Here is a 27,854-nt window from a genome sequence, read left to right as displayed (position 1 = left end):
ACGAAATAAAATTTATTATTATAAAATTTCACATCCATGTTTCCCCGTGAATCCCCCGAAACAAGTTATTCCAAGAAATCTATAGATTTCTAAAAATCAAAATATAAACATAATAAATTACATTAAAATTTTCACGGGGACGTAACATGGTACGCCCTTATAGCTCCCGGTAGGTATCCTGGGTGCCATAAGGGCGTACCAAAATATTTTTTGAATTTCTGCTCGTTTTAGGCATAACTACGTCGATTCCCGAAAAAAATTTTTTGATACACCATTATGGCACCCGAGTGCCATAAAGGCGTATAATAGGTTGATACTCCCTTATGGCATTTGTAACGTGATATCGTATCTCGAGTACTCTATAGTGACCCGGTCCTTCTGAATTTACGGAAATTCTCTTTAAAAATATTTATGAAGCTTGTTCTTAAATGAAATACAATAATTTGTAAATAATACATGCATTAATAAAAATAAAAAATATATTACAATTAACTAATTTGATTTTTGAAAATGAAAACAATTACAACACTCTTTAAATATTACAAATAAACGTAATGAAACAGGGTTTTAGATTAAGTAATGAAAATTTAAAAATTAATAAAATATTTTATTAGTTAAAAATGCAAATTCTGCATATACTAATTATAATTATCTGCAATTACTTGCCAGACAGGTCGATAGACTCCAAGAAGTGTAATGATGTTAAAAAAAAAAAATTAAATAAGCTGTGGGTGATTACTAATAAAGCGGGAAACCAGACACGAGATTCGTGCTAACGTCCATGAATGAATTTTATACCTTTTGTAGAAGGAGTGAGAACATGGTTTTATACTTCCTAGACTAGCGAAGCATTTAAGAATTTCTATAAGCTACAGATATGGTAATATTTCAAGACAAAAAGTCTTAATGATTCAAGAATAATAAGGAAATGATTTAAACTTGAAGAATTATTAATTATTATCATTATTATGAATATTCAAGAAAAAAAAAATAGTATGCCTCGTTTGACCTTGTCTTGACTAAACTCCAAGGACTTTAAGATGTCATAGAACTACTCGTTTTATTTATTGTTATTTTTTTTTTTTTTCATGACATTATATTAATAAGTATGAGTTTATAGCTCCCATAGCTTCTAAAAATCGCTTGAAATATTCACATAATGCTTAGTAATAATCCAACGGTCACGTATTAAAATCATAGCAATTGTTAAGTTTACAAAATGATCGTTGCAGTTAGATGACATACATGTTTATGATTACTTTCCAGTGTATATTGTATAAATTACTTACTGTGTTTTAAAAGATTAAGCATTGAATATTAAATAAGCAAAACAAATGATGAAAAAGAAATAATGGAAAATAAAATGATTTTTATTAACCAGTACACCAGGATACTGCTTGTCGATTTAAAAACACTGGTTGACCCAGTCAAAAATGTACACCAATAATGTCACTATATAACTTTCGATGCCATGAAATCCCTTTAACCCAAATTGATCATTCAACTTTAGTTAATCATGTTCTTAAGTAGAGAGTAGAAAAGCCAGCCAGTCAACCAGGTGTTATCGGTTGTCGCTAATGGCCGCAAGTTTTTAAATTGAGGATATGAAAGATGTTTTATGCTAAGTACCTGATCATCGCCCAAATCACGAAGTGAGGTACTTAATAATGGGCATCGCTGGTGTTCCTCGTATGTTGTTCAATATATGAGAACAATGACAGGTTTTGTGTTGATCATAAACGTGTATGTAAAGACGAAAATAACCCAAGCCTTTAAAAACGTTTCAACATACGATTATTGACTCAGTCGTTCCTCGTAAATCCTCATGAAAATGAGTCAATAATATTACGAAAAATATGGAATACTTAAAATTTACTAAAACCTATCGTTTTGTTGTTATTATTAATATTTTTATATCAGTGTCTAGTGGAACAAAGCTTGATAGAGTTTCATTAGAACTTAAAGATCAGCAACAACATCAAGTGTTAATTAATTTTCCTAATAAGTCAAATGATAATAAAACAGCAACTGCTAGACATTTATATTTACCACCTGGAGAACCAGATTTTGTTTTACCAGAAGTTATTGATAATAGAGTAAGAAGTACATTTTATCGACCAATTATTTCTTCTAGCAATATTATTCAACCGAGTATTGAATTGCAAACACCCTTTCCTCGGGAATCATACAATTATCTTCCACCGGTTATAAGGCAGTCAAATATTAAAATTAATGCAAACTTTGAAAAAGACGAAGGCAGTAAATATATTAGAATTAATTCAATGTCTTGTAAAAATACTGATGATGAAGTATTTTTTAAAGCATCAGTTTTACCACCCAAAGTATCTGACTATCCGGTAATTGAAGGTGCTACGAGTGATTATTGTAAAATAATTAAAGTTAATGATGAGTACAGATTTAATTTTAGTAATGAAATGTTTTGGAATTGTGGAGTTCAAGATTGTTCAACAGATACCGGTAAATTTTATTGTTTGAATCTTAGATTTGCTGCTGTATCTGGGCTTAAACTTAATGAAGATATTAAAATTTTATTAAAATGTCGTACTCAAGAAAAAATAACTTCACATACCAAAAGAATACACGTTAAAACACTTGATACGTGAGTGAAATATTTAGTTTAAAAATTTCTTTCTTTTTTTTTTATAAAACTAAATAAGTTTCTTTATTGAAATATCATAAGTAACTTATGGTGTATTTATTTAACTCGTAGATCCGCTAGAATGGCTCCAAGAGTAGCAACAGGTGGTCATAAAAATGCATTTGAAACTGAAATTGGTTTATACCGAAAAACTCTTGGATCGGATAATTTATTTGATTCAAGAATTCAACCTGGTGGAACAGTTATTCTTGGTGAAGAAATTCTTCTGAGAGTTGCAGTTCGTGAAGGCGATGGTAAGCATTAAACATTTTTTACAATCTATCTATTTGATTATATATAGCAAAAAACGTTTTTTTATTATATATTTGAAAATAATAATTATTAGGGTGGCGATACTCAAGAATAAGCGATGTTACTATTCACCATTTGGAAAATAAAAGACAAAAAAAAATAATTAATAGTATGTGGATCTTAGACTCCAATGGGTGCCTCAATCAAGAAATTCGTGAAATTTGCTCACGCGAACAATATCGTGTTACACCGCTTGAGAGTTATCTAATTTTCCAAGCTTTTATGTTTGATCATATGAAAGAGACTGATGAAATGGTGATCAATATTAAAGCTACTGGTTGTTTAGATGGTAATGACTGTGCATTAAATTGTCCCGCAGGGCATTCAAGAAAAACACGGAGTCTTGGAGAGTTACAGCCGCACAACCAAACAATTAATTGGCTTGATGATATTTCTTTTAGAGTTATTTTACCCGAAAATTATCATCAACAATATATTATCGATAATCGTTTGATTATTGCTTATGCTTTTTCAGCTTTTATTATTTTAATAATAGCTATTTTACTTTGCATGATAAAAGTCATTTACAAACAAAAACATCAAGATTTTTAAAAAATTATTATTATTAATAATTCTTATTATTATTATTTTTTTGTTAATTTTGATTATTAAATTAAATTAAACTACATTTTAAATCAACAAAAAATATTTATTGTGAAATATTTCAAATTTTAAATTGGATAATTTATGGTATTGATTATAATTAATTTTGGTACAGCCGAGCTAACTTGGATACTCGTATTTTTTATTATTCATAGAGAAATAGGATAGAGGTACCATTTTTGGCCACTTTAGAGCAAGTTTTGGACACTTGAAAAATTTTAATGAAATAATTTGTAAAAGACAATGACATAATTAATTTTTTTAATTTCTTCAGAGATACTTTTATGCCACTATTAAAATATAAATTTTATTTTACACTTTTTCGTTAATTAAAATAAAGTATTAAATGTCCAAAAATGGAGCAGTGGCCACAAATGGTACCTCTACCCTACACGGTAAAAAAAAAGAAATTGTAAAAATTAACACAAAATTGTGTGTTAGAATATTTTACACAAATTTTTGTGTTGTTTTAATATTATTCATTTGTGTAAAAAAAAGTAATATATAATATGTTAATATTTTCTGTTATCGGTTCTAAAACTTTTAAACATTTAAATGTTATCTGCAACACACGTAAAGTGTTAATTTAACATTTCCATTTGTTATTTTTCACACCGATTTTTTTCTTTACATGAATACGGAAAATTTTTTACTGTGTATTTTCCAAAGATTGATGAGTCAAGGCACTATTCAGAATATTTGATTACTTTTAAAAATATTCTGAAATAATTTTTTGTATTTTGACCTTAAGTTTGAAAAAAAAAAACATGTAATCCTTTCTACAAAACAAAACAGGTGGAGTCTCATTTCTAAATTATTACCGAAATTTTCCGACTTACGAGCTTCTCTATGAAAGTTTCACTCCAATAGCTGCTACATTTTAAGATTATAGGTACAGTTAATTACAGATATTGAAGGCTTTTCGCTTTTTTCTAATGTTATGAATTCCTTTGGTTTTCTATATTTTCTCAATCAATTGATCAATTTGTGAATAAATTTTGAAACACCTTCGTTCCTTATAGATTTACGCTATTTTGTTAGCTTTACAAGTTCAATTAAAATAAGCCTAAAATTTTTTCAAAACTAGAAAAAATATTTTTAGAGTATAGAAAAGCTGAAAGCATCATAATATTTTTTTGTTTATTTTATAATAAAAATTAAAATCACAGTTAAAAAGTGATTTTGATTCTTCGGCTGAATAGATGATAAGAAATAGAATTCATTTGACTATAATTAAAATATTATCTAATGAAATGATTTTGTTAATAACTTAAATTTTGTGCATTTACTGTTATAATTTAAAAAGGAATATACCAAGCTTCAAGTTCAAAACATAATTTAACGCCTAATATGAAAAATATTGTTGATGAAGCAGTTTTTCTTACAAACTGATCACCGCAAATTTGTGTTAAGAGACATTTTAATGAACAATGACATAAGTCATCAAAGTATCTTAGTCCTCCGTGAAGTAAAAATTTATCAACCGCTTCTTGGTGTCTTTCTCTTTCTTCATCTAGAGTTAAAATTTTTATTAAATAAAAAATATAAAAAACAATTGTTTGAATAAAACTATTAAAAAATGAGTTAATTTCATACCTAATTTAGCTTGTTTAGGGCATGAAGAATCACAAGGTGTGCTTGGCTTAGGCAATAATGTCAAATCGCGATCACAGCGTGGTGGACAAGAAATATCAGACGACAATGACTCTTCACTCTCTTCTGACTCAACTAATCTTTTAGGTATTCCAGAACAGTCAACATTTGCACAGTTTTCATTTAATCTAGATGAATGTCTTTTTGCATAGCTTGTCTGTCGCCGACGTCGAGCTGAGGTTTTAGAAACACGTACATCTTCTTCAGATTGTTCTTGATTTTCATAAGATTTTTTTACACGTCTAGATTTCGGAGTATCTTTTTTCGATCTTTCAGGGTGTGAACTTCCTGGACTTGTAGAGCTTTTTTGACGTGCAAAACTGAGATATTCAGTACTGTCAGATAAATACAACTCATCGTTTTCACTATCTTGAGATTTTTGTCCTCCTCTCAAGGTCTCTTCATAGTCTGAATTAATTTTTCAATCAATAGTTTACGACTTATGATAAATACTTATTGTTATATATTAAAATTTATGTAGTTTGAATATACCTTTACGGCGTTTTAAGCTTTTGGCACAATCATCTGCACACTTAGACTGCATTTAAATATTTATTCAAATATATATCTGTTAAACAAAACTTATCTTGTAAAAACATCATGGATCTGTCATATGAAAAAAATAGACATTGATATAAAAACAAATGAAAATTATTTTAAGTAATTTTTCATAAATGTAAAAAGAATAGAATTTGAAAAAATTCAATGAACAAAGTAAAATCAATAATTACATGATGATAAAATTGTCATAAAAATAATAATTTTATTTTATTTATAATATATAATTTTATATTGTGATATAAAATTTAAAATGATTTTAAGAATTTGTTTATAATTAAAAATGTTTTATAATAAAAAAATATTATGATTTACAAGCACAAACAAAATTCAAGTAGTAGGAGTAGTAAGGAGTAGTAAGAAGTACACTGTAACATTTACATACAGAGAGGCAGAAGTACCTATTAGTCTGTACAGTAATTAGTTGATATAATGAGCATATGAAAGAATAGAAGATCCAGAAAGTGTTTAAGAGAAAAGTGCAGAAATCTATTAAATCGAACCACATCGTTGGAGCAAATCAATGATGAAAGCCTTAGGAGATAAACTGCAAAACGATTCCTGGGTTAATCTGTCAGTAAGTTGAACCTGACGAGATTACAGCACATCTGGAAGAAAGTCTCGAGTTCTTAAGGAACATACAGGAAGCCCAAGTGAATAAAAAAATATCTGTCTTCATTCAGTCAGATATATGTTTGTTGAAACATGATTCTGAATTTAGCAGACAATTGAAAATTTCAAAATTTTTTTTCAATAAATTGTTTACAAGAAAAAAAAAAAAAAAAAATATGCACATGTAGAAAATTCAAAAAACTCTAAGTGCAATTTTTTCAAATATTTTTTTCTCATAATTTATCGTTTTGAAAAAAAAAAAAAACAAAAATTATTAGATGTCGGCTAACTTCAGTATCATTGTTGAAACATGTAACTCCTTATTGGGATGATCCCAGTATCGAATACTCGTTGAGACATGGATTCGTCTCAGACACAGCAAAATTAGTCAACATCTCGAAAAAAAAATTGCTTCAACAAATTCAATTGACACGTACAATAACGAGTCGGAGACAATCAATTACCTAATAGTTTACAGCAAAGCTAGAAAGTTATACAGCGATTGGATAAAACTGTACACAATTACTGAAAGCAAATTTTATGATTTATGATTAAATTATTGTTAAAAACAGATATTATTCAAATCGATATTAAAATAAAATGTTTAACCAATTATTTATAGATACTCAATTAATTTAGTATTTATGATTATTAATGGAAGAGAAAAAAATTTAATTCAAAATCTTATAAAATGGAAATGAGAAATATTTTAAAGCTAAAATAATATTTTAAAATTCTGACAGTTAGCTATAAATATTAATCTTAGATTATACTACGTAATGATAAATAATTGGAGTTAAAATCTTAGTATATTTATCTATGATAATATATATTTTTTTAATTATTAGTACAAACTTAAAAATATTTAGAAATTTATATTGGTTTACAATTAGCATATAATCGTGGACATAGTGGTTTTCCAAGTCCAATTTTTGGTGTAAAAGTTGGTTTTTCACCATCTTTCGCAATTCTGTAAAATTTAAATCCCATTTGATTATAAACAATATCCATTTCCGGCTCTTGAGTTATTGTTTGTCCTTTAGCTTTCATATTTCTAATTGCGATTTCTCGCAACAATGGGGGAAGTTCCATAGTCTTTGAATAAACCACTTCTGGTTTTGATTGTGTTGCATTTATATATTTATACTCTTCATCTTTTGGTACTAATTGATAATCAGCTTTATAAGACGCTCCATCTATTTGAACAAGTAAATCAAATTTTTTTCCTCGGAAAACTTTTTCACAAAGAACTATACATGTACGCTCAAGCTGTTAAAAAATTTTTAATTAGTTTATTTATGAATTAATCACTCAATAAGATTAAATGTAATGTTTCGAATGTGAATGTAGCAGACATAAGGTGATTTTTAAGTTTTAAATAAACAAATTAATGATCCTGAAGTTGAAAACAGACAATTGACAGTTTTCGGATTATTTTTCCATCAAATCAATTACAAAAAAATAAAAACTAAAAATATGCACTTGTAGAAAATTTAAAAAACTTCAGGTGCAATTTTTCAAATATTTTTTTTTCTTAATAATTTATCAATTAAAAAAAAAATTAAAAAATTATTAGATCTTGGCTAACTTCAGTATCATAATAAATTAAATAATTATAAACCAGAAGTTAACAGGTGATCCAAAATTTTTGGATTTTTTTTTTCACCAAATGAATTACAGAATAAAAATATAAAAAAAACTAAAAATATGCACACGTAGAAAATTGGAAAAATCCGAGTGGATTTAAAAAAATTTTTTTCTTAATAATTTTTCGTTTTTAAAAAAATCAAAAATTATCAGACGTCGGCTAACTTCAGTATTATAAATAATTAAACTCATAAAATTAAAAAAAATGCGCATACTGATTTTTCAATTATTTAAATACGCTTTTTTAAATTTTTATTCTATACTTACATTTCATTTATTTATTCAAAAACTCAAAAAATTGACAACTGTCAGCTACATTCACACTCATATAATTTGATACTTACTATATCATTAATAAAAGTAGGCCTTATTTTGTTTACTGGATTTGGAAGTGCAGCAACTTTTAATATTTTATAGTAACAAGGTTCAGGATAACGTGCAAATTTATGTCTAATAACAAGTCGTCCTACACCATAATTTTTCAAGTTTCCTAATATTTCCCATAATGGTTTGCCACAGTAGTCTGTTGTACGACCGATATATTGGTATGGCATATTGTTTTTTAATTACTTTTTTTTTTCTACTATATTTAATTTATTTTATAAATACCGAACAAAGTTATTATTATTAAAAAATATTTGTGTCAATTTATTATTAATAATAAACTTGAATTATCAAAGGTTATGTTATAGCCATAAAATGTGTCGGTATTTTTTGGTTACTACGCATGTCGTGAAAATGATTCATTCAAGTGCGCATGTGCTGAAAAATATATTTTGCGGCAAAAATTTAATTTAGTTTTTTTTATAAATATTTTTATTGAGAAATTTCAAATAAAATCAAAGCAATTCATTATTATTTTTTTAATTGATAAAGTAAAGTAGGTAGGGATATTTTTATAGAGTTTTTAAAAAAATACAAGGTATTTATGATGAGAATCGTTGATTTTTAAATGTCAAAAGTTTGACAATTATATATTTACATCAAAAGCTGAAGAACTTATTCTAAAATACTTTTATTTCATTTATAATAGTAAATATTTGAAGAGGAATAGTATATTAGACAATTTTTTACCAAATCTGTACCTGAAAGTTTAAATTTTTGCCTCTGTTTGTGGGAAGAATGGCGCATGTGCTGATTCTTATTTAAAATTGTTTTTCATAAAAGAAAAGAACGACTTTCTTTCCTTTAAACAGGGCAGAAATTTAAACTTTCGGCGTAGGTATGGTGCTAAAATTAATACATGTAAAAAGTATTCACCTCACGAAAAGAACAAGATGATACTGGCTACTATCCCGGATTATACTCAGTTACATTTGAGATATAAAAAAATTTGAGATAGTAACCACTTACATCTGGATTATATTCAGTTCTATCTCAGATTTAACTCAGTTACATCTCAGATTATACTGGTTGCAATCCTAGATGGTAACTACATACATCTCGATTATACTCAGTTCTATACTGTGAAAAATTTTGGTGTAAAAATGGACCTGAAGAGCTTTACACGGCCGTGTAGTGTGTAATAACGGTGTAAAATTATCTCGGTGTAAATTTGCAATCCGTATAATTTTAACACGGTGTAATCTACTTTTTGTACACCATTCCGTGTTACGCGTTGTAGTTTTGATTAATAAGTAACAAACGATCATTGAATATTTTTAACAACTTAATCAATAACTACATTAATTTTATTTAGATATTAAATAGTATTTTGAACATTTCAATATTTTTATGATTAATTTTCTTAACGCAAAATTATCATGGTTTATACATTTACACGTTTGGCAGTGTAAAAATTTTAAATTCCCACCGTCTAAATTTAACAACGAATTTGGTGTAATTTTCACTAATAGTGTTTAGTGATCTCATTTAAAAAAAAATGCTCAACAGGGATCCGAATGCTGAAATAATACATTTGGAGGCTTCTTATTGGCGACATAGATATTTGTACATAAATTATCATTATTTTCAGTTCAAATAATGATATCATTAAATCGTGTATTTATATACGGTACTAATATTATTTTGAAATGTTAATTAAATTATTTATAAAAATAAATGATAAATTAAGTCTGCATCTTTAAAATTGTCTGATAATAAATTTATTTAACTTAAAATTTTGCTTTGCAAGTATACATTTATAATAAAAAAGTCTTAATTTATATAGCTATCATTGTATAAATTAATAGAAATTGAATGCAATTCTGTATAATTAGCGACATGATTGTTGAGATCTAATTTTTTATACAACGCATCATTAATAATATAAATATAATTAAAGTAAAAAGAAATCATTTAAATATTAATATTATATTATTGATTATTAAAAACATATTATATACACAGTAATAAGTTATGTAAGTTAAATAAATGAGTATGTTGACATATTATGAAAAAATTGATTTTCATAACATTCAGTTGATATAATTATCATTTAAATAAATAATATTAACTCACTTACTTTTTAAAAAAAATTAAATAAAATATAAAAAAAATTTAAGTATTTTAATACGAGTTCTGACGAATCCAGTCAAGGTAGTGAGAGACTCGTGAATAAACACCAGGTACTCCAGGTTGTCCACAACCGATTCCCCAAGAAACGACACCAGCAAGATGCCAAATTCCTTGACGTTCACAAACCATTGGACCACCTCCATCACCTTTGCAGGCATCTTTTCCTTCTTCTCCTCCAGCGCAAACAAAACCTGGATGAAGACTGAAACTTGGTCCCAATCTTGTTCTTCTCATTTGATGTTCACAAACTGCATTGCTCACAACTGGTACATCAACTTCTTTTAAAATATTTTGATATTTTCCAAAGTCACCAAAGGCATCTTTACCCCAACCTGTTGTCCAGCATCTATACACATAAATATAAATCACATTAGTATGATTATAAGTTATAAATTAATAAACCGATAATATTAATATTGTAAAATATCAAATTACCTTGCACCAGTAAAATCATCGTGTCTGTCTGGTAAGCAAGCTGGGCTGATATGAGGATTTTTCTCAAAGTCAACATCATGATCGAGTTTTAAAATAGCAATATCGTTATACAAAGTACCAGCGTAAAATTCAGGATGAACAGTAATACTGACAATATCACGTTCAATGTATGGATAAAATTCAACATCATGATTTACATCCCATTCACCTAAACGAGCTCGAAGATCATGTCCAACGTGAGTTTTAACACAATGTGCTGCGGTTAAAATATGTCTTGGTGATATTAAAGTTCCACCGCAAACGTAGACACTTTCAGAAGGATCTTTCTTGAGGATGGCTACTTGCCATGGGTATTCACCAAACTCAGAGTCTCCGTCAATGTAAGCTGGAGTCTTAATACGTCCATTGATTCCTTGGCCATTTCTAACTCCACATTGGCCGTATCGGGGTCGATTAATTCCAGCTTGAAGTTGATTTTTTCGGCAACAAACATGTCTTGGTCCACATACTGGTGGTCTTCCAAATTGACGCTGTTATTAAAAAGTAATTATTATTATTATTTATTTATTTGTTATAAATAAATTTAAAAAATGCTGAATGCTTATGTACACCAGACCAGCGTTTGCTTTTAAATTTGCAAAAGTCAGTTGCGTATTGAGTCAGAAAAATGTATTGAAAGCAGTCAAGATATTTGAAAGAATTGGAGAAAGCTTTAAAAACAGCGGCAATTGTTAGTGTAATTACAATAAAAATAAGGAAAAGATTAAATATCGTGAAAGGTGCATACACTGAGTAATACAACTCTTTTTATAAACAATGTGAGCGGATATTTAGAGAGCCCGCAGTAAAAATTTAAAGTTATATGTGCAGTAATTGTGTGAAAAAGAAAAAAAAAAGAAAGAAGACATTTAACTACGGAAGTAAAAATATATAATTAAAGTCAATAGTCATATGATACTCCTTGGTCAACAGTCAGTGAGTCGGTCTGGAATTTCCACGGGAATGAATTCCAATGATCTTCATCCTCGAGTCCAAATGAACCTCCTCATCTTACCTCTTCAATTTTTATCAGATTATCCACATCACGTTTTTTTCTGTCTCGAAAGGCTACCTTTCCACCATTATGACCACGATTATTATTATTATTGTTATTTTGTGACTGTTCAAATCCAGCTGCACTAATGTTAGTTTTGGCATTTCTATAATAACCATTAATATCATCATCAGCAAAATCATAATCTTCATCGCCTCTGTCATATCCAGAATAGCCTCCATAATTTCCAGCATAATGTCCAGGATTTTCTACATAGTTTCCTCCATATCCATGTCCATGTCCATATCCATGTCCATGTCCATGTCCATGTCCATGTTCATGTCCATGATTATTGCCTGACCAAGAAGGTTGCTGTTGATGGTAATGCTGATGATTATGATAATGGCTCTGTGGTCTTTCATGGTAATACGGTTTCTCAAAGAAAGTTGGTTTATGATAATGTGATGGGCGATTTGGATAGTACTGAGGTGCATATCCTCCGGAATAATGCCCACCAGGATAATGATTTCCTCCATGACCTCCTAGCAATGCTTCCTTTTTGTAAGCCAGTATATCACCAAGTTTATTGACCAATCCATGATTTGGCGTTACGTGTAAATTTACAAATGGCTTGACAACTTTTTCACCATATTCATCTTTTGAGACTTGGACTGATACCAAAGGATTGACTGATACTAATCCGAGATTCAGGCCATTACCACCACCGCCATAGCCAGGATAAGGACTAGATAGTGGATTATCACCATATTGATTGACGGGATAGTTTCCTCCTTGTGGTAAACCAAAACTGACGCCCCATGTAGGCCGCAGGTTCAATTTCGATGTGTCAATATTACCAAGCAATCGCTGCAAATAGAGCCAATACAGCCAGATAGTAGAGATCCAAGGTCTGGTAGTTTTTTTTTTTTTTTTAATTGTAATTAAAAAGTGGTTAAGTTATTTAATATTTATTACGAACTCCTGGACCTCATTTCGGTGACTGTAATAACTCTTCAACAATTATTGATCACGCGATTTTATACGTAAATGAATAACTATATTTCTTTTGTTCTGATATACAAGTGTCATTTGTGGATAAAGAAAATAAAGAAAAGATAGAAAAAAACTTTAATTCTGATATTAAATATGAAGAAATATAAGAAAAGTAATTAAAAATAGCATTCAAGCAATTGTAATTTTATTTGGGATAATTACGATCCGAGGTCCGGGTATTCAGGATTAGCTAGCAACCATTACCATTAATAAGCAATTGGAAACTTTGGAATTTATTATAAATATTAGGCGACATACCATTCCAAGCATTTTAAAAATATTATAAATATTACAATCAACTTACGCCTTGAGTATCATCATTTTTAGGTTCTGCTTTAGCTTCACGTTTGCTTCTTTTAATGCCTTCAGTTTTATTATTTTTGTCAGCGTCATCTAATTTCTTGTCATTTGTATTTTTCTGTTCATCGACGTGTTGAGTTTGTTCAGTAGCATTAACTTCTTTTGGCACTCGGATAATAGACATAGTACCATTAGAATCAGTAACAACAACATCTTCTGTTTCTGCGTCAATATCTTTTCCAATATTACGTGGATCAATAGGAAGGAATAAATCATCTTTACGTCCTGCGTGATCAAGAGTTGCGCATTGCTCGTAAGGAACGCAAACACAATTATCATAATTGTTTGAGGAGAATCCATTATCAAAACCATTATTATTAGATCCAATATTATTACTGAGTCCATTATTTCCTGCTCCAAAATTATTGCTGCCAAAGTTGTTGCTACCAAAATTATTGCTACCAAAGTTGCTACTTCCAAAGTTATTAGATCCAAATTGATTACCAGCAAATCCTGAGTTTAATACTTTGCCAGCTTCTTTACCGTTGAAGAAAGAATCTCGTTTAGGTTTTTCATACGTTGGAAACTGGTTGGCATAACTGCTACTTGTTGCAGTTAAAGGATCTAAACTATTACCAGCCGAAGGAGATTTTATTTTAAATGCTTTTTTGTATTCATCAAAGTCATTGTACGAATTACCATATGTACCTGATCCATAGCCATAACCATTACCATTACTATTACCATTAAAACCATTAAAACCATTTCCACCAATTGAACTTGGTCCAATTATGGGACCACTTAATCCAGTATTTCCGCCAATGACTGAAGATGGCTTGTTTCCGTCAGTATGATGATAGTGATGATGAACATGTTGCTGAAGACCAGAAGCTGGTTGGACAATCACATTTTTCTTGTCGATAAATTCGCGTTTGTCTTCAGGTACAAAGTCATATTCACCATCTAATCCAGTATCTTCATAGATTGGTTTGTGTCCAGAAATTATACTAGGTTTTTTGTAAGCAGGATAGGGCCCACCGAAGCTGTGTGGTGGTCCAGAAAATGGAGGCTGAGGTCCAGAGTAATGTCCCGAACTTGGTGGGCCATAGACAGGCCCGTGTGATCCAGAGCTGAAACTTGGTGGTAGAGGTACAGGTCTAGGAGGTCCATAAACGAAAGGTTTTTTAACAGCGATTGCGGGTAATGGACGTCCTACTGGTTTTATGGTAACAGGTTGAGCATAAATAACTTCTTGAGGATGAATGTCACGATGAGGAGAATAATATGGGCGTCTTCCTTCAGGATTATCGCACTAAAATAAATTCATCACTTAAATCGAATTCTCATCTTTTCGAAAAAATTTTTTTTTAATTTTTTAAAAAACTTACATTCATTAAACCCAAAGAGCAAAGTTTGTCTCTAATATAAGCGCGAGCAATGGTATCATTTCCTGCTTGAAGAACAGTTTTTACATCAGGATCGGCGTATAAATCATCATATCCTGCAAGATTACGGCCTTGTCGGCTAGATTGCAAAATATTGTCAACTACTGCATTCTGCTGTAAGTAAATGAAGCCAATTAAATATAAAATATGCTTGAGATATATATCTATGTGTATGATTACAACGTTTTTAATGAAAAGTTTTTTTACCGTAGAATATGCAACTCCACTAGAACCATCGTGAATATTGTCATTAAATTGATCTGGTTGAGCATCTCCCGGTAAAAAGTTTAAGGGATGATAAGACTCTTGAGGTGAATTTTCGGCTGCACTTGGCTCTTGCCAAGACCATTCATTCTTTTGTTCAGATGATGAGGATGCCGATGCTGATGATGAACTTGAAGTTTGAAAAGATACTTGGGTAGCAAGTCCTTGGGTGAGTAAGCTCGTCAAGAGGATAAACCACATTTTAATCCTGAAAATAATAGTATCGATGATTAATATTAATTTTTATTTGTGTTTACTTAATGATATTTATTAAATCTCACAACTAATAATTGTAAGAAAGATGCAAGATCTTTATAATGCGAAAGTAATGTTTTATCATCCGGAAATGGGACTTTCCATCTACTACTTTCTTTTTTTCGGATTTTCGGTTCTGATCTCATACTATTTTCTCTATCTTAGAACAATGTAAAAGTAAAGCAATAAAAAAAAGTACAATGTTTTTGAATTACATTATCTGATTACAGTATTTTTTTTTTTTTTAATATTTTCTTTAAATCAAGTTTTATTAACTGCATTACTTTAGTTATCGTTGTTTTATAAATTCTAATTAAGTGTTATGGCATATCGTTGATTTTTTTAGTTGATGCGTGAATCCCAAACAAAGAAAATTTATTTTTATTCAACTGACGTATTAACGAAAGTGAGAGGAAGTCAGAGAAAGTCGTTTGACCGGTAAAGACGAATAAGTAGCATGTCTCGACTTTTGCTTACATTACACCTACTCATGACTTATGACCGATATATTTATCATTCAAATTTATATTTTTAAATGTGTTCTGATACAGTGAAAGTTTATGTATAATATTTATCTTTATTATAGATTTTAATTTTATAAAGACAATTTTATGTATTGAACATTTTGATTTTATTATTGAAAACTATCAATCGAAGTTTTGAAAAATTGATTTTTTTTTTTTTCTAATATTTCTTGTTAATCTAATTATGTTAAAAAATTAAAATAAAAAATAATTAAGATTTGTTAGATGTACCTACCTCTTATTGAATCACTTTGACACTAAACTCTTCAACACACGAATCGTCTTTATATAGAGGCTTGTCTCTTTCTCCCCTAAACACTTTCTCCTGGATACGGTCTCGTCACTCGTAAGTCTGAGCTTTTGTCGACAATCACCAATCTTATATACGTAGATTCAGGATGCTGAAGAAACGTGGTTGTTAAAAAAGTGGGGTAAATTGTACGATATGACTCAGACGTCAACACGACTGTACCTTCCATCAACTTCTTCAAATTCTAATCACGGTGATGATTTTTATGATTGTTTATTATTTTTAAATAATTTACAAAATAATTATTAAATTTTTGAAAAATTAGGGTTTCTTTTTTGTATTGAATAAAATAAAAGAGAAATGTAATTTTATTTATGGACAACACAATGAAATCGTAAGATCAACAACCTGAAACAAGTCTGGGGTTTCCCCGGCAATCAGCACAACCACTATTGAGCAATAGATTTTAATGTTAGGAGTGAATTAATTAATGAGAAGAAACAAAAATAAAATACATAATTAAAAGAGTAAAAAATAATATTGAATACCAAACAATAGATTATTATTGTCACTAAGTATAAAAATTAGTACCATGTTCCAAGAATTCGGACATCTTGGTTCTTCAGCAAACTCTTTCGACATTCAAATTTTTTCAACGTAACCGTTACGTAACTAAAAGGTAGAAAAAAAAGTAAACCTTCAATGACGTCAAAGCACTACCAAGGACTGGTATACTAATTATTGAAAATCTGCGGGAATTTTTAGTGAATGAAGTTATGAAATCAATTTTTTGGTCTGTATAAAAATTATATAACGTTAGATCCTGGTTTATGTTTATAATATATGAATTATTCTGATTGAGTTCTTTCGTTTAAAGAAAAGTTTTGTGCGTCACTAGAAAGGCGTCATTACTAGTGCTCTTAAAAGTACGAGTTTACATAAAAAAATAAAAACAAAACACAAAAATAGGCAGTAAGATTGTTGATAAACGCAGTAATAACAATAATTCCATCAAGTTTGACTGCCATTAGTAATAAAATTATATTCAATTTTAAAAATATTTTTTTACGAGTCACGACATAATTGATGAAGAGGATGACCGCTGCAATTTGATGCATCATTAATTGGTGGTTTGGAATAGGTCAATGATCTTTTAAAAGGTTTTCATTAAGAAAATGTCTTATTAAATCATCCTATCATATAATAATATAAGGTTCATTGAGTTTTAATGTAGTATTTAATAGACAATAAAATTTTACAGAACTATTCATTAGTGCAACATTAGGCTGTTAACGCATTTTTTTTTCGTTGATACACTGAGAAAACAAAACAAAATCATTTATTTCATTTAAATATATATTTGTTTATAGTTAACAAATCTGGGTTGAAAAAAAATTGCAAATAAAGATTTGTTAACTACTTATAAACAAATCACTATTTCATCCAAATGTACCATATCTTTGTCTCAAATTGGGTCCATTCAAATATGGGATTTATTTGCCTGAAACAAATCTTATTTGGGTCAAATAAATTGTTCTCTCGGTGTAGAATCAAATTTTGTTTTTTAGAGTAACTTTTAAATAGTTATTTTCATTTTAATGTCAAGATCTTGAAATCGATCAGAACACTTTTTTTTTAAGAGCTTGACTTTTAAATGAAAATAACTAGAAAACAATGTGGAATTTTAAAAAACTTTATCAGAGAATTTGTAAGGAATAAAATTGTCTACAAAAAAGATCTTATTACATTTTGCGATAAGTCTGATAGTTTCGTCAGAAAAGTAAAAAGATCTCGAAATTTGCTATAAATTTGACTTCAAGCTCCAATTACTTTTGAACAGCTGGATTTATCAAAAAACGATAAGAGACTTTTTTTCTAGAGAGTTTAATCCTTTACGAAATTATATCCAGAGCTTATCTGTACAATGAACCATTGCCGAGGTATAAAATTTCAAACTTAAAATTTTTTTTCCACGTTATTTAAATAGGAAATAAAAAATTGCGATAGACTTCCTCCAAATATTAATATTAAGAACTCATCTTTTAATGAGCACGTTATTTCACTTCCCTGCAACTATTTAATAGAGGGTTTCGAGAAAAAAAAAAATAGTCTAATATATATCATTCATTTCCAACTAAAATAATTGAAGCAAAATAAAAAAAAAAAATATTTTTTTTATAAAATAATTTAGAAAAATAATATAATAACTTAAAAAAAAAGTTATAAAAAAAAAAAAAAATTGGACAACTTTGAAAGAATCGGAATAAAAAAGGTAAGCAGATTGCCCACTTCCTGACGTCAGGTAATATAAGAGCAGACTTTCTTTCTTTGCTTATACACCTTTGCCGTCGTCAACCTTGACATCGTAACTGAATCATGACAATAACAAAAATAAAATAAAGTATAATAAAACTTTTTTTATTCCCGTATTCATTGTAAATAACATGCCGTAATGCTGTATATTTTTTTTATAAAGTAGATCTAAATTAAATTATATGAGAAAAGGGGCGAAAAATATATATACGTAAAATACGATATATTTTTTACAGTGTGACGACAATATGTATTTGTTCAGAGTTTTTGTGTATCCGGGAGAAAGTGTTTCGGAAGATGTTCGGTCAACCCAAACTATAAAGTGAATTCACTTAGAAAAATCATAAAAAAAAAAAATAAAAAATATATAAAAATTTATTTTTAAAATGAAAATACAATAGCTACAACGAATAACTTTTAAGCAGACATCGCTTATGATCATGATTATATTTCATTACTATACTTACACTTAAGGAGTTACTTAACGGGGGATTTCCTTGGTATGTTGTAACCTGGGAATTCACGTTATAGATTTACCATGAACTGTCTTGTCCTAATTTATGAAAATTCAGATGAATAAAATAATTATATAAATAACTAATCAATTGTTTAGTTTGAATTATCAAATCAAAATTAATGTCTTCGTTATAATTTAGATTGAATTACTTTTTTCGTTCTAGTTTTGTTTATTTTTATTTTTTATTTCGAATTATAATTTATATTTAGACAATAGATAATTTTGAAAAATTGAAGAAATATGTGATAAGAGTGCTAAAATCGTCGAGAAAGTCAATGGACAATTCCACTTTCCCTCTCTTTGTGAATAAAATTCTTTGTAAATAAGTGTATTTGTACTGTCCATTTCTCCATGACATGACAGAATAACATCACGATAAGTAGAAAAACTTGTCATTACATTGAACATGTTAATTATCCAATTATAACGCTTAATTGAAATCAGTACAAAACAAAAAAAAAAATAAAATAATTAATATTGACTCATTATAAAATGTATGTGCTAAAATAAAATATAATAATTTACTATATTTTTAAACTATTAATAGTTATGTATTGAGGCTACACCTACATTTAGTAAATAAATTACGATAAATGACTATGATGAGTTTTTAAAGTTTTGAGTTTAGAAAATTAATTTTAATTTTATTATGCATCAACTCTTGCTTGAATTTATTTTTTAAATTTTATTATTATTATTACATTGTAAAAAATTTGCGGAGTGAACGAGGATTGAATGCGGAGTGAATGCGGAGCGGATGACTGTTTATTTATTTAATCCCCTCGGAATGAAATTCACTCCGAAGGGGAGTTTATTTCAATATTAAAACTCCGAATCGGAGTGAATGTGGATTGAAATAAAATCCAGATCCCTCTGAAATCACTCCGCTAAAAAGAGAAACTCCCTAATATTTACTCCTTATATAAAGTGATTGTTTTGAAAACTCCAGAACTCCCATTGACGGAGTGAATTCAAATTGAAATCAAATCCGTAATCACTTCGAATTCACTCCCGATTTTTTACAGTGTATTATTATTATTATTTTATTATATACTTCAAAATTTGTAAATAATGTTTTTATTTCATTATAAGAAATTAAAAAAATGATTGTCTCGCTGAGTCTGCTGCAGTTGTTGAATTTGTGATGACAATATTTCAAAAATTAATTTATTGAATATTATATAACAGATCTAACGGTAATGAGAAGGACTTATTAGGATGAATAAATGACAAAATTTTATAATCAATCGACTGATCCGATCGGATTACTAAATTTCGTATAACTTGAAATAAATGAGGAAAAATATTATTTTTTAAATGTTTCTTCAAGAATTCATCTTGAAAAAATTAACCAATTAAAATAAGTCTTAGAGTAAAAAGAGCTTATAAAATCTAGAAACTTAATTCTTGTTTGAGATCAACCCTGGTAGAAATTTTTCGGACTTTTGTCTGAAAAACTCAGTTCTAGAGTTCTAAAGACTTTTTCAGACAAAAGTCCGAAAAATTTCCACCAGGGAATTGACTGAGCAGATTTTTCTAAAAAAATCACGTTTTGAAAAAATTTATTTTTTGAATAACAAAATCTATTTAACTGTATCTTCCTCTTTATCCAAATTTAAAACGTGACGGTTTTTTTTTTTTAAATTGCTGTAGCAATAATTCAAATCAGTTTATTTCTTCAGGAAATATAATATATTGTAAAAATACACCTACACATACGCACATCACGAATGCACGGATGGATAGTCGCCATCCTAAAAAACAGCCAGAAATGCTTCTTAAAATTTCAAAACATAAATGTCTCATAAGTCTCATGAAAGTTCAAATTTCGAAAATCAATAATTTCTTTTCATTTTTAAATTTCGTAGCAAAAAGTTTAGAAATTTAAATAAGTGTTTTGATATAAATATTACTGCAAAAACTTATTTTATAAGTATTTAGATAATCATCGAAGTTTTGTGAGAATTAGGTATTATATTATGAATAAAAACCTTAATATCTTGTTTCAAATTAATTTTAGTTTTAATTTAAAATAATTATCGTAATCATTCAATTTATTGTATAATATTAAATTAATTACTGAATTAGTATATAATATGTTTAAAAAAATTCTTATTCTTGTATAGGTTTATGGTAAAAAAATTACAAAAATAATGCGAATGTAGTTTTTAAAAAAATTGAGCTTTTATTTTTTTTTTTTTTTTTTTTTTCTGTCATCATAATTTTTTTTATGCGCATGATTTTTTTTAAATACATGAAGAATGATTGATAAATGATAAATGATAATAAAATAACGGTGATGCGTTATAAAGAAATTGAGATTACCGATTCCAGGCTAAGAAGAGAAAGGAATTCAATGTTTTAAATTTTCTTTACCAAGCGACTTGTGATTATTCCGGCGTTGATATCTGACTTGATGTTGATAAAGCAAGAAATCGGATAGTGCATCAATTAATAAGTGATATGATAACCATGTTGTTCAATCGAGTAGCTCGCAGGAAGAGCGGCAAGTCCACCCCAAGCGGGATACTATTTTAAATTAATTGATAGATAATAATGATTCCAAACACTGTTAAATTTATTTCAGTAGAAAAAAAATGTATTTTTAGTAGACTTACCGATGTCAAGACAGCGGGAGCAGCAGCATAAGTAAGAGGTGGAATAGGTGCTACAAATGAAGTAGCAACTGGTGTAAGTTTAGCGGTTGATGCTGGAGTCTTCAAAAGTGGGTATTCAGCAATCAAAAGTTGTTTTGCTGCTGGAACCGGTGATGGACCAGAAGATGAGAGACCAGAGGATGGGCCCGAAAATGAACCAGAGGATGGGCCAGAAAATGGACCAGAAGCATGCTCAACATGAGCTGGACTAGCTGGTGCGTCATTTATTTCGTGTTCAACAGCCTCAATTGCTATTGGCGCATGGGCTAATGATTCGTGTGCTGGTGCTGTTTCGTGAGCTGACGTTTCGTGAGCTGATGCTCCGTGTGGTTGAGTCGCATGATGAGGTGCAGCTTCTGGTTCAGCTGCTGGGGCTGCGCAAGCAGTTCCAACTAAAATAGCCAAGACAACCTGAGGGAAGAATAAACAAAGTAAAAATTATTATTTGTTTGACATTGATGTATGCATGTTTTTTGTTTAAATAAAAATATTTAATTAAATATGCATATATATTATATTATTGAAAAAATAATCTATACTTACGTATTGAATCATGTTGATACTTTCAGAGAGGAAGTGAACTCTGTAGAGATGTCGAGGTGGTTTCGTTATTGTGTGCTAGGATCCACGATGATCTCAGCTACTTATAGAAGCGAAGCCTGTGCTCGATAAAAAGTCAACTCGTCCAATACCCTACTCGTAGTAGTACTTGTAGTTGCATGACGATCCTTGCAACAGGGCCGGATTATTTAAGTACATCCCAGGATCTTCTTTACGACTATTTTCCAAGTGACTTTACCCGAGCTTTTGTCTTGAGTAAAAATAAGCAAAATATTGAAAATCCATTATTAGTATGAAAGTTTGTCATGAGAGGGTAAATAAATGTCTTAAAGGTTTTTGTAGCCAACTACAATGAATTTTGATTCAATAAAAAATGAGACCAGGGAACTTGATACAAAATGCTCCTCCCTGAGAGCCCTATCTGCGGCCAGTGAATTCCTATCTATATCGTGTTGGTATGGGTGAAGAGCAGAAACTAGTACTTTTGCTTCCCGATACTCAGGACGCAAGAGGTTGTCGGCCTATGGTACTTTAACTAACGGCCATTACCCCATTGATTTATTTCTTAGGATACACCACGTATTACCTATATGACCTGAAGCTATTGCTAAGTCTTTTGCGAAGAAAAAAACTGAAAGAGCTTTTTTCTATTACTATTCATGTTTAACCGGAAGTATACATTTAAACACGTCATTAAACTCTTTATTTAATGCTAAATTTTATTTTTTAACTTAAAGATACTGTAAAAATTCCTTAAGGAAAGGAAATATTTTTTAAAAAATATAATTGTAAAGTAAGTAAAAAATGATAAGCTAAGTAAAATTCATTTTTATTTGTAAAAATTAAATGCATTTTTGTTAATACCTGTTCTTACTTCATATATAATATAATTAATATATGACTTATGAAAAGATGTAAAGTAGAAAAATATGAAAAATAATTAGTTGATAAAATAAAAAAATCTTTGGATAAATATTATTAGTAAGTTTATAAAAGAAAACATTAACTGTAAATATTACTTTTGTTTGTTGACAAACAATGTAATATAATTTACTTAGTAAATAGAGTTTACAGAGGATTTAATTGAGTATAAAAAGATAAAGAAGAATAATAAAAGATACGTTGTTAACGAGTGCGTTCATTCACCTGGACCTTGAGTTCCTGTGTAACTTGTTATGGTGCGAGTGGTACATAGATCCAGATCGAGATCGGTAAAAAAAGGATAAAAGGATGAAGTAAGTACAAGTTACGAGTAGGATAAAGAGAAAAGGAAGAAGAAACATTGTATGGGGAGAAGTCGAAGGCTCTCCTCTCTTCTACACGATTGAAAGCGGATAATGTTTTAAAAATAATAAAAGTCCTTCGTCTTCAAGGTTCACTTATGTCTCGAATTCAAAGGTATATGTCCATACGTACATATACTTCTATATATTTATATTTTTATTAGAATTAATTTTATTGATTAATAATTAAAAATAATATTGCGGAAATTATTTAATGAGTTCAGTAGGGGAGAGGGGGGCAGAGTGGGCCCCTTAAGAAAAATAATTATAATATCATTAATTTTTTTTACGCGTTTACTTCTTTTTGGACCCTTGATACTTATTTTCACTTCATTATGCTGCGTCCATTAAAATTGAAAAATCGAAAATTAGGGGCAAAGTGGGCCCTCCAAAAAATTTCGGATTTGATATTTTTTGTTCTTTACACGTGTGATATTTGCAAATAACTATAAAACAATTGTACTTTAATAATATAAAAGTCATTTTAATAATTTGCTGCGATATAACTTTAAAACGTAATTTTATTATCTTTAACTTTCTTAATAAATTATATTTAATGAACAGTTTTCGTGGCCTATTTTAGCCCTCACTATATAAGAAATTTCTATAAGCTTATTATCCGTCCGAATTTATTGGCGTATAGAAAATTCCCCTCCTCCCCTATTTATTTCATTATTTGTTTTGTATTTAAAAAATTAAAAATTTTTGGAAAAATTTTATTTTTGGAATATATCTGAACGAGCCCTACCGATCAAGCTCAATTTTTTACAGCTTTTAAATATTGACAAGTCGCGTCGAATGCCACCTTTACGATCAAAATCGGTTCATCCGTTCAAAAGTTACAGATATTTACATACGTACGTACGTACATACATACATACACTCGGACATCATCTTGAAATTAATCAGAATAGCTTCCTAGAACCTCAAAACGTCAAGATCTCTCAGAAATTTGATTTTCGAAAATCGGACCGAAACCAATAACTTCCTGAATTTTTGAAAATTTCCAATTTTCTTAGCGAGAAGTTAAAAAATGATGATATTTTACGTTTAATTTGAATAGAGTTGTAGAGTAAATACTATTAGAAAAATCATCTTCCAAATTTGAAATACTGAAAATTGTTAAAACCTTTTAATTGAATGTAAAATTCCTCGAGATAAAATATGGAAAAATTAACAATTTAAGTTTTTAAATTGAAAACCCATAGTATTGTAATTTATACAAGTTATTTTAATAGTTTTGTATAATAATTAAATATTTCCTAAAATAATTTAATTATTTTGTTACTCTTTACAATTTTTCAAAACATAAATTTTTTAATGATTAATAAAACAGATTAATAATTTTTAAAATAGAATAATTGATAAATAAATTTATTATATTTGAATCAAAAGTAAGCTTCTCAAACTTTTAAAGCTTAAAAACAGTTGTATTAGGGCTGGCGCGCAGGGTCAGCTGGTTGTCGCATATATTTTTTAATAGTCTCATTAAAGTGATTTACGAAGAAGAAATAAGAGCTGAGGATTTACATATAATCGTTATTTTTTTTTCTTCATACTCGAGGTCATCAAGATCAGTAAAAGTACTTTAAGAGAAGGGATACAATTTTTATCAATCACATAAATTGTCATGTGGATTCCTTTGATCCTCCGCAATATTCAATAGCAGATATAGTTAAATAAAAATTTTATTAATAAAATATATTATGCAGTTATCTTGGAAATTATTTTTTCAATAAATTCAATCGGTCATAAAAATAATTATTTATTTAAAAAAAAACATTTTTTATTGAAAGTAAAAAACAATTTTTATTCAATTAAAAACAGAAATAAACATTTATAAAATATAAGAAGTGTCATCAGGTTCAAACAAACGCAAAGTGAAAATTTACGACCTCTCAGAGGCTCATGAGACTGTCATTTAAAAATTATAATAACATGATAAATTTGCAAATTAATAAGACTTCTTTAGACTCCTAATAAAACTACAAAAATTATCATGCTAAAAATAATAATAAAATTTTTTAAATTATTAAACTATTGATTTTTAAACGTAATGAGCTGGGGCAACATATACAGATGAAATCACGGGTTGTGCGTTGTGTACAATGCTGTGGCCATGATTTGAAACGGTTTTTTCAGAAATGACATGAGTTGGTACTGATTTGTAGTACAATTTTTTATGTTCAACATAAGGGACAACAGGTACAACAGGAACAGTGTGAACTACTGGTGCACTGGAGTGTACAACTGAATTTCCATGAGATTCAATTGTTTTTTCGTGTATACTATAAACTGGATGAGATGCGGCTAGATAATGACCACCAGTATGAGGGTATTCTGCAACCGCCACAGCAACAAGAGCAGCAACAACGAACTGTAATTGTATCATAAATTAGTAACTGTTAAAAAAATCTTAAGACATATATAAAATAATTAGAGTTCGAATAAGACAAACGTAAATTTCATTTATACATACCAACTTGAACATGATTAATTTTTTAAATGCGTCTGTTACGGCCTCAGGAACCTTCTGACTGATCTTCTCGGTCCAGATATACAGCTTATATACCTTGTCCACTTCTATTGGTCGTAGGGGCCTTCAAATGCATTCGAAATTCACCATAGAGATTTAAATATGATAATAATACTATTCTACCTCTCACTGTTCATTGTGTCTTTTAATCATCACGATGCCTCCTTCCGTATTATTTATTTATTATTATTATTTTTTTTTTTTTCAAGCAGTTCATTTAACTGTTATGTCATTTATAATTATGAAAATTTATTATTTTTTAGCCTTGAACAGATTAGACACGTCAGGAAGAAGTTGTTAAGAATATTTTTGCGAGTAGTCATTAGGCTGATAAATAGGAAGAAGTTGTTAAGAATATTTTTGCGAGTAGTCATTAGGCTGATAAATAGCTAAATAATTATTATAACATGCGTTGTTCAGAGAGCAAGGACAAAGTTGAACGACTTTTGGTTGTACAGGTATGTATTTAAATATATCCTGACTCATTATATTAGCATGTGCAAAAATTTTTTTCTCTAAAATAAAAATTACTTATGAATTATATGCATGTGGTTTATTGTTATTTTTTTTTCTTTTATTACATCAGAGAAATATTAAATAAAAACTAAAACTCCAGCACCCACCTATAATAGATTTAAAATTTAAATATATGTAGATTAAAAATAAATGTTTTTAAAAATTATTCTAGCCTAAATGAGTTAAAATGCTAATATTACATTAAATTTTTTATTTATTTATTTCTTAATAATGTAAGTCCAAAGTATACATTTTTTTATGAGATTGATTTGTCTCAATCAGATGTTGAAAATAATAATAGTTTCTTAATATTTATTTATGACCTTTTTTATCGCTAAAAGAAATGTTAGTTAAAATCATCGACCTTCATTCGTTAGATCCCTAGCCAAGGCCACTTTTGTATTGTAACGTTTAAATGCACTTTCACTTACTCCTGAGAATTTGATTGTTGTTCTAATAACATATTACGTCTAAGGCGGTAATTTAGGTAACGAGTTAGCCACATTGATTGAATATAAATGTACTTTTAACAACAACTGAATAATAAATTTCATGACGTGCTGCATGTTTAGAATTTAAACTTGAAAGAATACGGTCGATGCTTGTAAGTTACGTGAACTTTACTTACATGTTTTGTAAGCCACAAAATATTAACCAAATTTAATTATGCAATCTAAATAATGTTCTTTTAAGTGATATCAAATATAAGCATAAAAAAAAATGTTTAGTCATTTTCAAAAAGTATATGAGCGTTTACTTTACATTCCGACATTTATATATAAATTATAATAAAATTTTAATTAACTGTCAATCAAAGATTACCATTGATAAATTTTTTATTAATTTCTTCTACGTGATTCGATAATTATTAATTATTTATGAGTTTTGACACTGTATATTTTTTATAAATTTACACGACCATTTACTTATTAAATAATAGCAAGTGCACTTAAGTCGAAGTATAATGCTAATAGTAATATCTGAAACATATACTATTATATATGAAATGAAACTGACTTGATTTAAGTAAATGATAAGATAATTATGAAGATTATTATATAAAAAATTCCAATGATTAAAGTATAATTATAATAAACAAAAACATTTTAAAATATCGAGGAGAAAGGGGGGGGGGGGTGGGAGCTTAAAAATTAAAATTTTTTCAAAAACTTTTTTTTTCGACGCTTTTTGATGGTATAGAAAATCAAATTTATGTAATAGAATCACTATATAGTTTATTATTTTGTGTAAAATGTAAAAAAAAAATTTTATTCACTTTTTGTACATCTGGAAGAAGAAACAAACTTTTTTTTTATTTATGCGGGATAAGTACTATTTTAGCGTCCTTTTT

The 27,854-nt window shown here is 28.7% G+C and overlaps 6 protein-coding genes across 7 annotated transcripts; 1 reads left to right on the top strand and 5 right to left on the bottom strand.

The window, feature by feature from the left end:
- Positions 1 to 593: 593 nt before the first annotated feature.
- LOC130663550 (uncharacterized) lies at positions 594 to 3,555 on the top strand. The gene is made up of 3 exons (XM_057462830.1): positions 594 to 2,620; positions 2,732 to 2,913; positions 3,006 to 3,555. Exons 1-3 carry the CDS (start codon positions 1,857 to 1,859, stop codon positions 3,521 to 3,523), a joined length of 1,464 nt encoding a protein of 487 aa, XP_057318813.1. The 5' UTR covers positions 594 to 1,856; the 3' UTR covers positions 3,524 to 3,555.
- A 74-nt stretch (positions 3,556 to 3,629) lies between these two features.
- Positions 3,630 to 5,879, bottom strand: LOC130663551 (uncharacterized). The gene is made up of 3 exons (XM_057462831.1): positions 5,720 to 5,879; positions 5,171 to 5,635; positions 3,630 to 5,087 (listed from the first exon to the last, which is right to left on the bottom strand). Exons 1-3 carry the CDS (start codon positions 5,769 to 5,771, stop codon positions 4,873 to 4,875), a joined length of 732 nt encoding a protein of 243 aa, XP_057318814.1. The 5' UTR covers positions 5,772 to 5,879; the 3' UTR covers positions 3,630 to 4,872.
- Positions 5,880 to 7,209: 1,330 nt separating this feature from the next.
- LOC130663552 (28S ribosomal protein S34, mitochondrial) lies at positions 7,210 to 8,755 on the bottom strand. Its single transcript, XM_057462832.1, has 2 exons — positions 8,389 to 8,755; positions 7,210 to 7,666 (listed from the first exon to the last, which is right to left on the bottom strand). The coding sequence occupies exons 1-2, from the start codon at positions 8,596 to 8,598 to the stop codon at positions 7,271 to 7,273; spliced, it is 606 nt and encodes a 201-aa protein (XP_057318815.1). The 5' UTR covers positions 8,599 to 8,755; the 3' UTR covers positions 7,210 to 7,270.
- A 1,399-nt stretch (positions 8,756 to 10,154) lies between these two features.
- On the bottom strand, positions 10,155 to 16,246 carry LOC130663535 (uncharacterized). Of its 2 annotated transcripts, none has more exons than XM_057462801.1 (7): positions 16,106 to 16,246; positions 15,035 to 15,299; positions 14,771 to 14,941; positions 13,387 to 14,694; positions 12,051 to 12,896; positions 10,997 to 11,526; positions 10,155 to 10,907 (listed from the first exon to the last, which is right to left on the bottom strand). In XM_057462801.1, the coding sequence occupies exons 2-7, from the start codon at positions 15,290 to 15,292 to the stop codon at positions 10,553 to 10,555; spliced, it is 3,468 nt and encodes a 1,155-aa protein (XP_057318784.1). In that variant the 5' UTR covers positions 15,293 to 15,299; positions 16,106 to 16,246; the 3' UTR covers positions 10,155 to 10,552. The 2 variants fall into 2 exon arrangements, with proteins under 2 accessions (XP_057318784.1, XP_057318785.1); XM_057462802.1 differs by having other exon boundaries at positions 14,771 to 14,938.
- Positions 16,247 to 21,112: 4,866 nt separating this feature from the next.
- LOC130663709 (uncharacterized) lies at positions 21,113 to 22,310 on the bottom strand. Its single transcript, XM_057463121.1, has 3 exons — positions 22,151 to 22,310; positions 21,569 to 22,018; positions 21,113 to 21,479 (listed from the first exon to the last, which is right to left on the bottom strand). Exons 1-3 carry the CDS (start codon positions 22,160 to 22,162, stop codon positions 21,402 to 21,404), a joined length of 540 nt encoding a protein of 179 aa, XP_057319104.1. The 5' UTR covers positions 22,163 to 22,310; the 3' UTR covers positions 21,113 to 21,401.
- Positions 22,311 to 25,190: 2,880 nt separating this feature from the next.
- LOC130662966 (uncharacterized) lies at positions 25,191 to 26,069 on the bottom strand. The gene is made up of 2 exons (XM_057461965.1): positions 25,931 to 26,069; positions 25,191 to 25,828 (listed from the first exon to the last, which is right to left on the bottom strand). Exons 1-2 carry the CDS (start codon positions 25,940 to 25,942, stop codon positions 25,499 to 25,501), a joined length of 342 nt encoding a protein of 113 aa, XP_057317948.1. The 5' UTR covers positions 25,943 to 26,069; the 3' UTR covers positions 25,191 to 25,498.
- Between the last annotated feature and the right edge of the window lie 1,785 nt (positions 26,070 to 27,854).

The sequence above is a fragment of the Microplitis mediator genome, chromosome 2 (genome assembly GCF_029852145.1).
Source record: "Microplitis mediator isolate UGA2020A chromosome 2, iyMicMedi2.1, whole genome shotgun sequence".
Taxonomy (NCBI): domain Eukaryota; kingdom Metazoa; phylum Arthropoda; class Insecta; order Hymenoptera; family Braconidae; genus Microplitis; species Microplitis mediator.
This window is presented reverse-complemented; position numbering and strand designations above follow the sequence as displayed.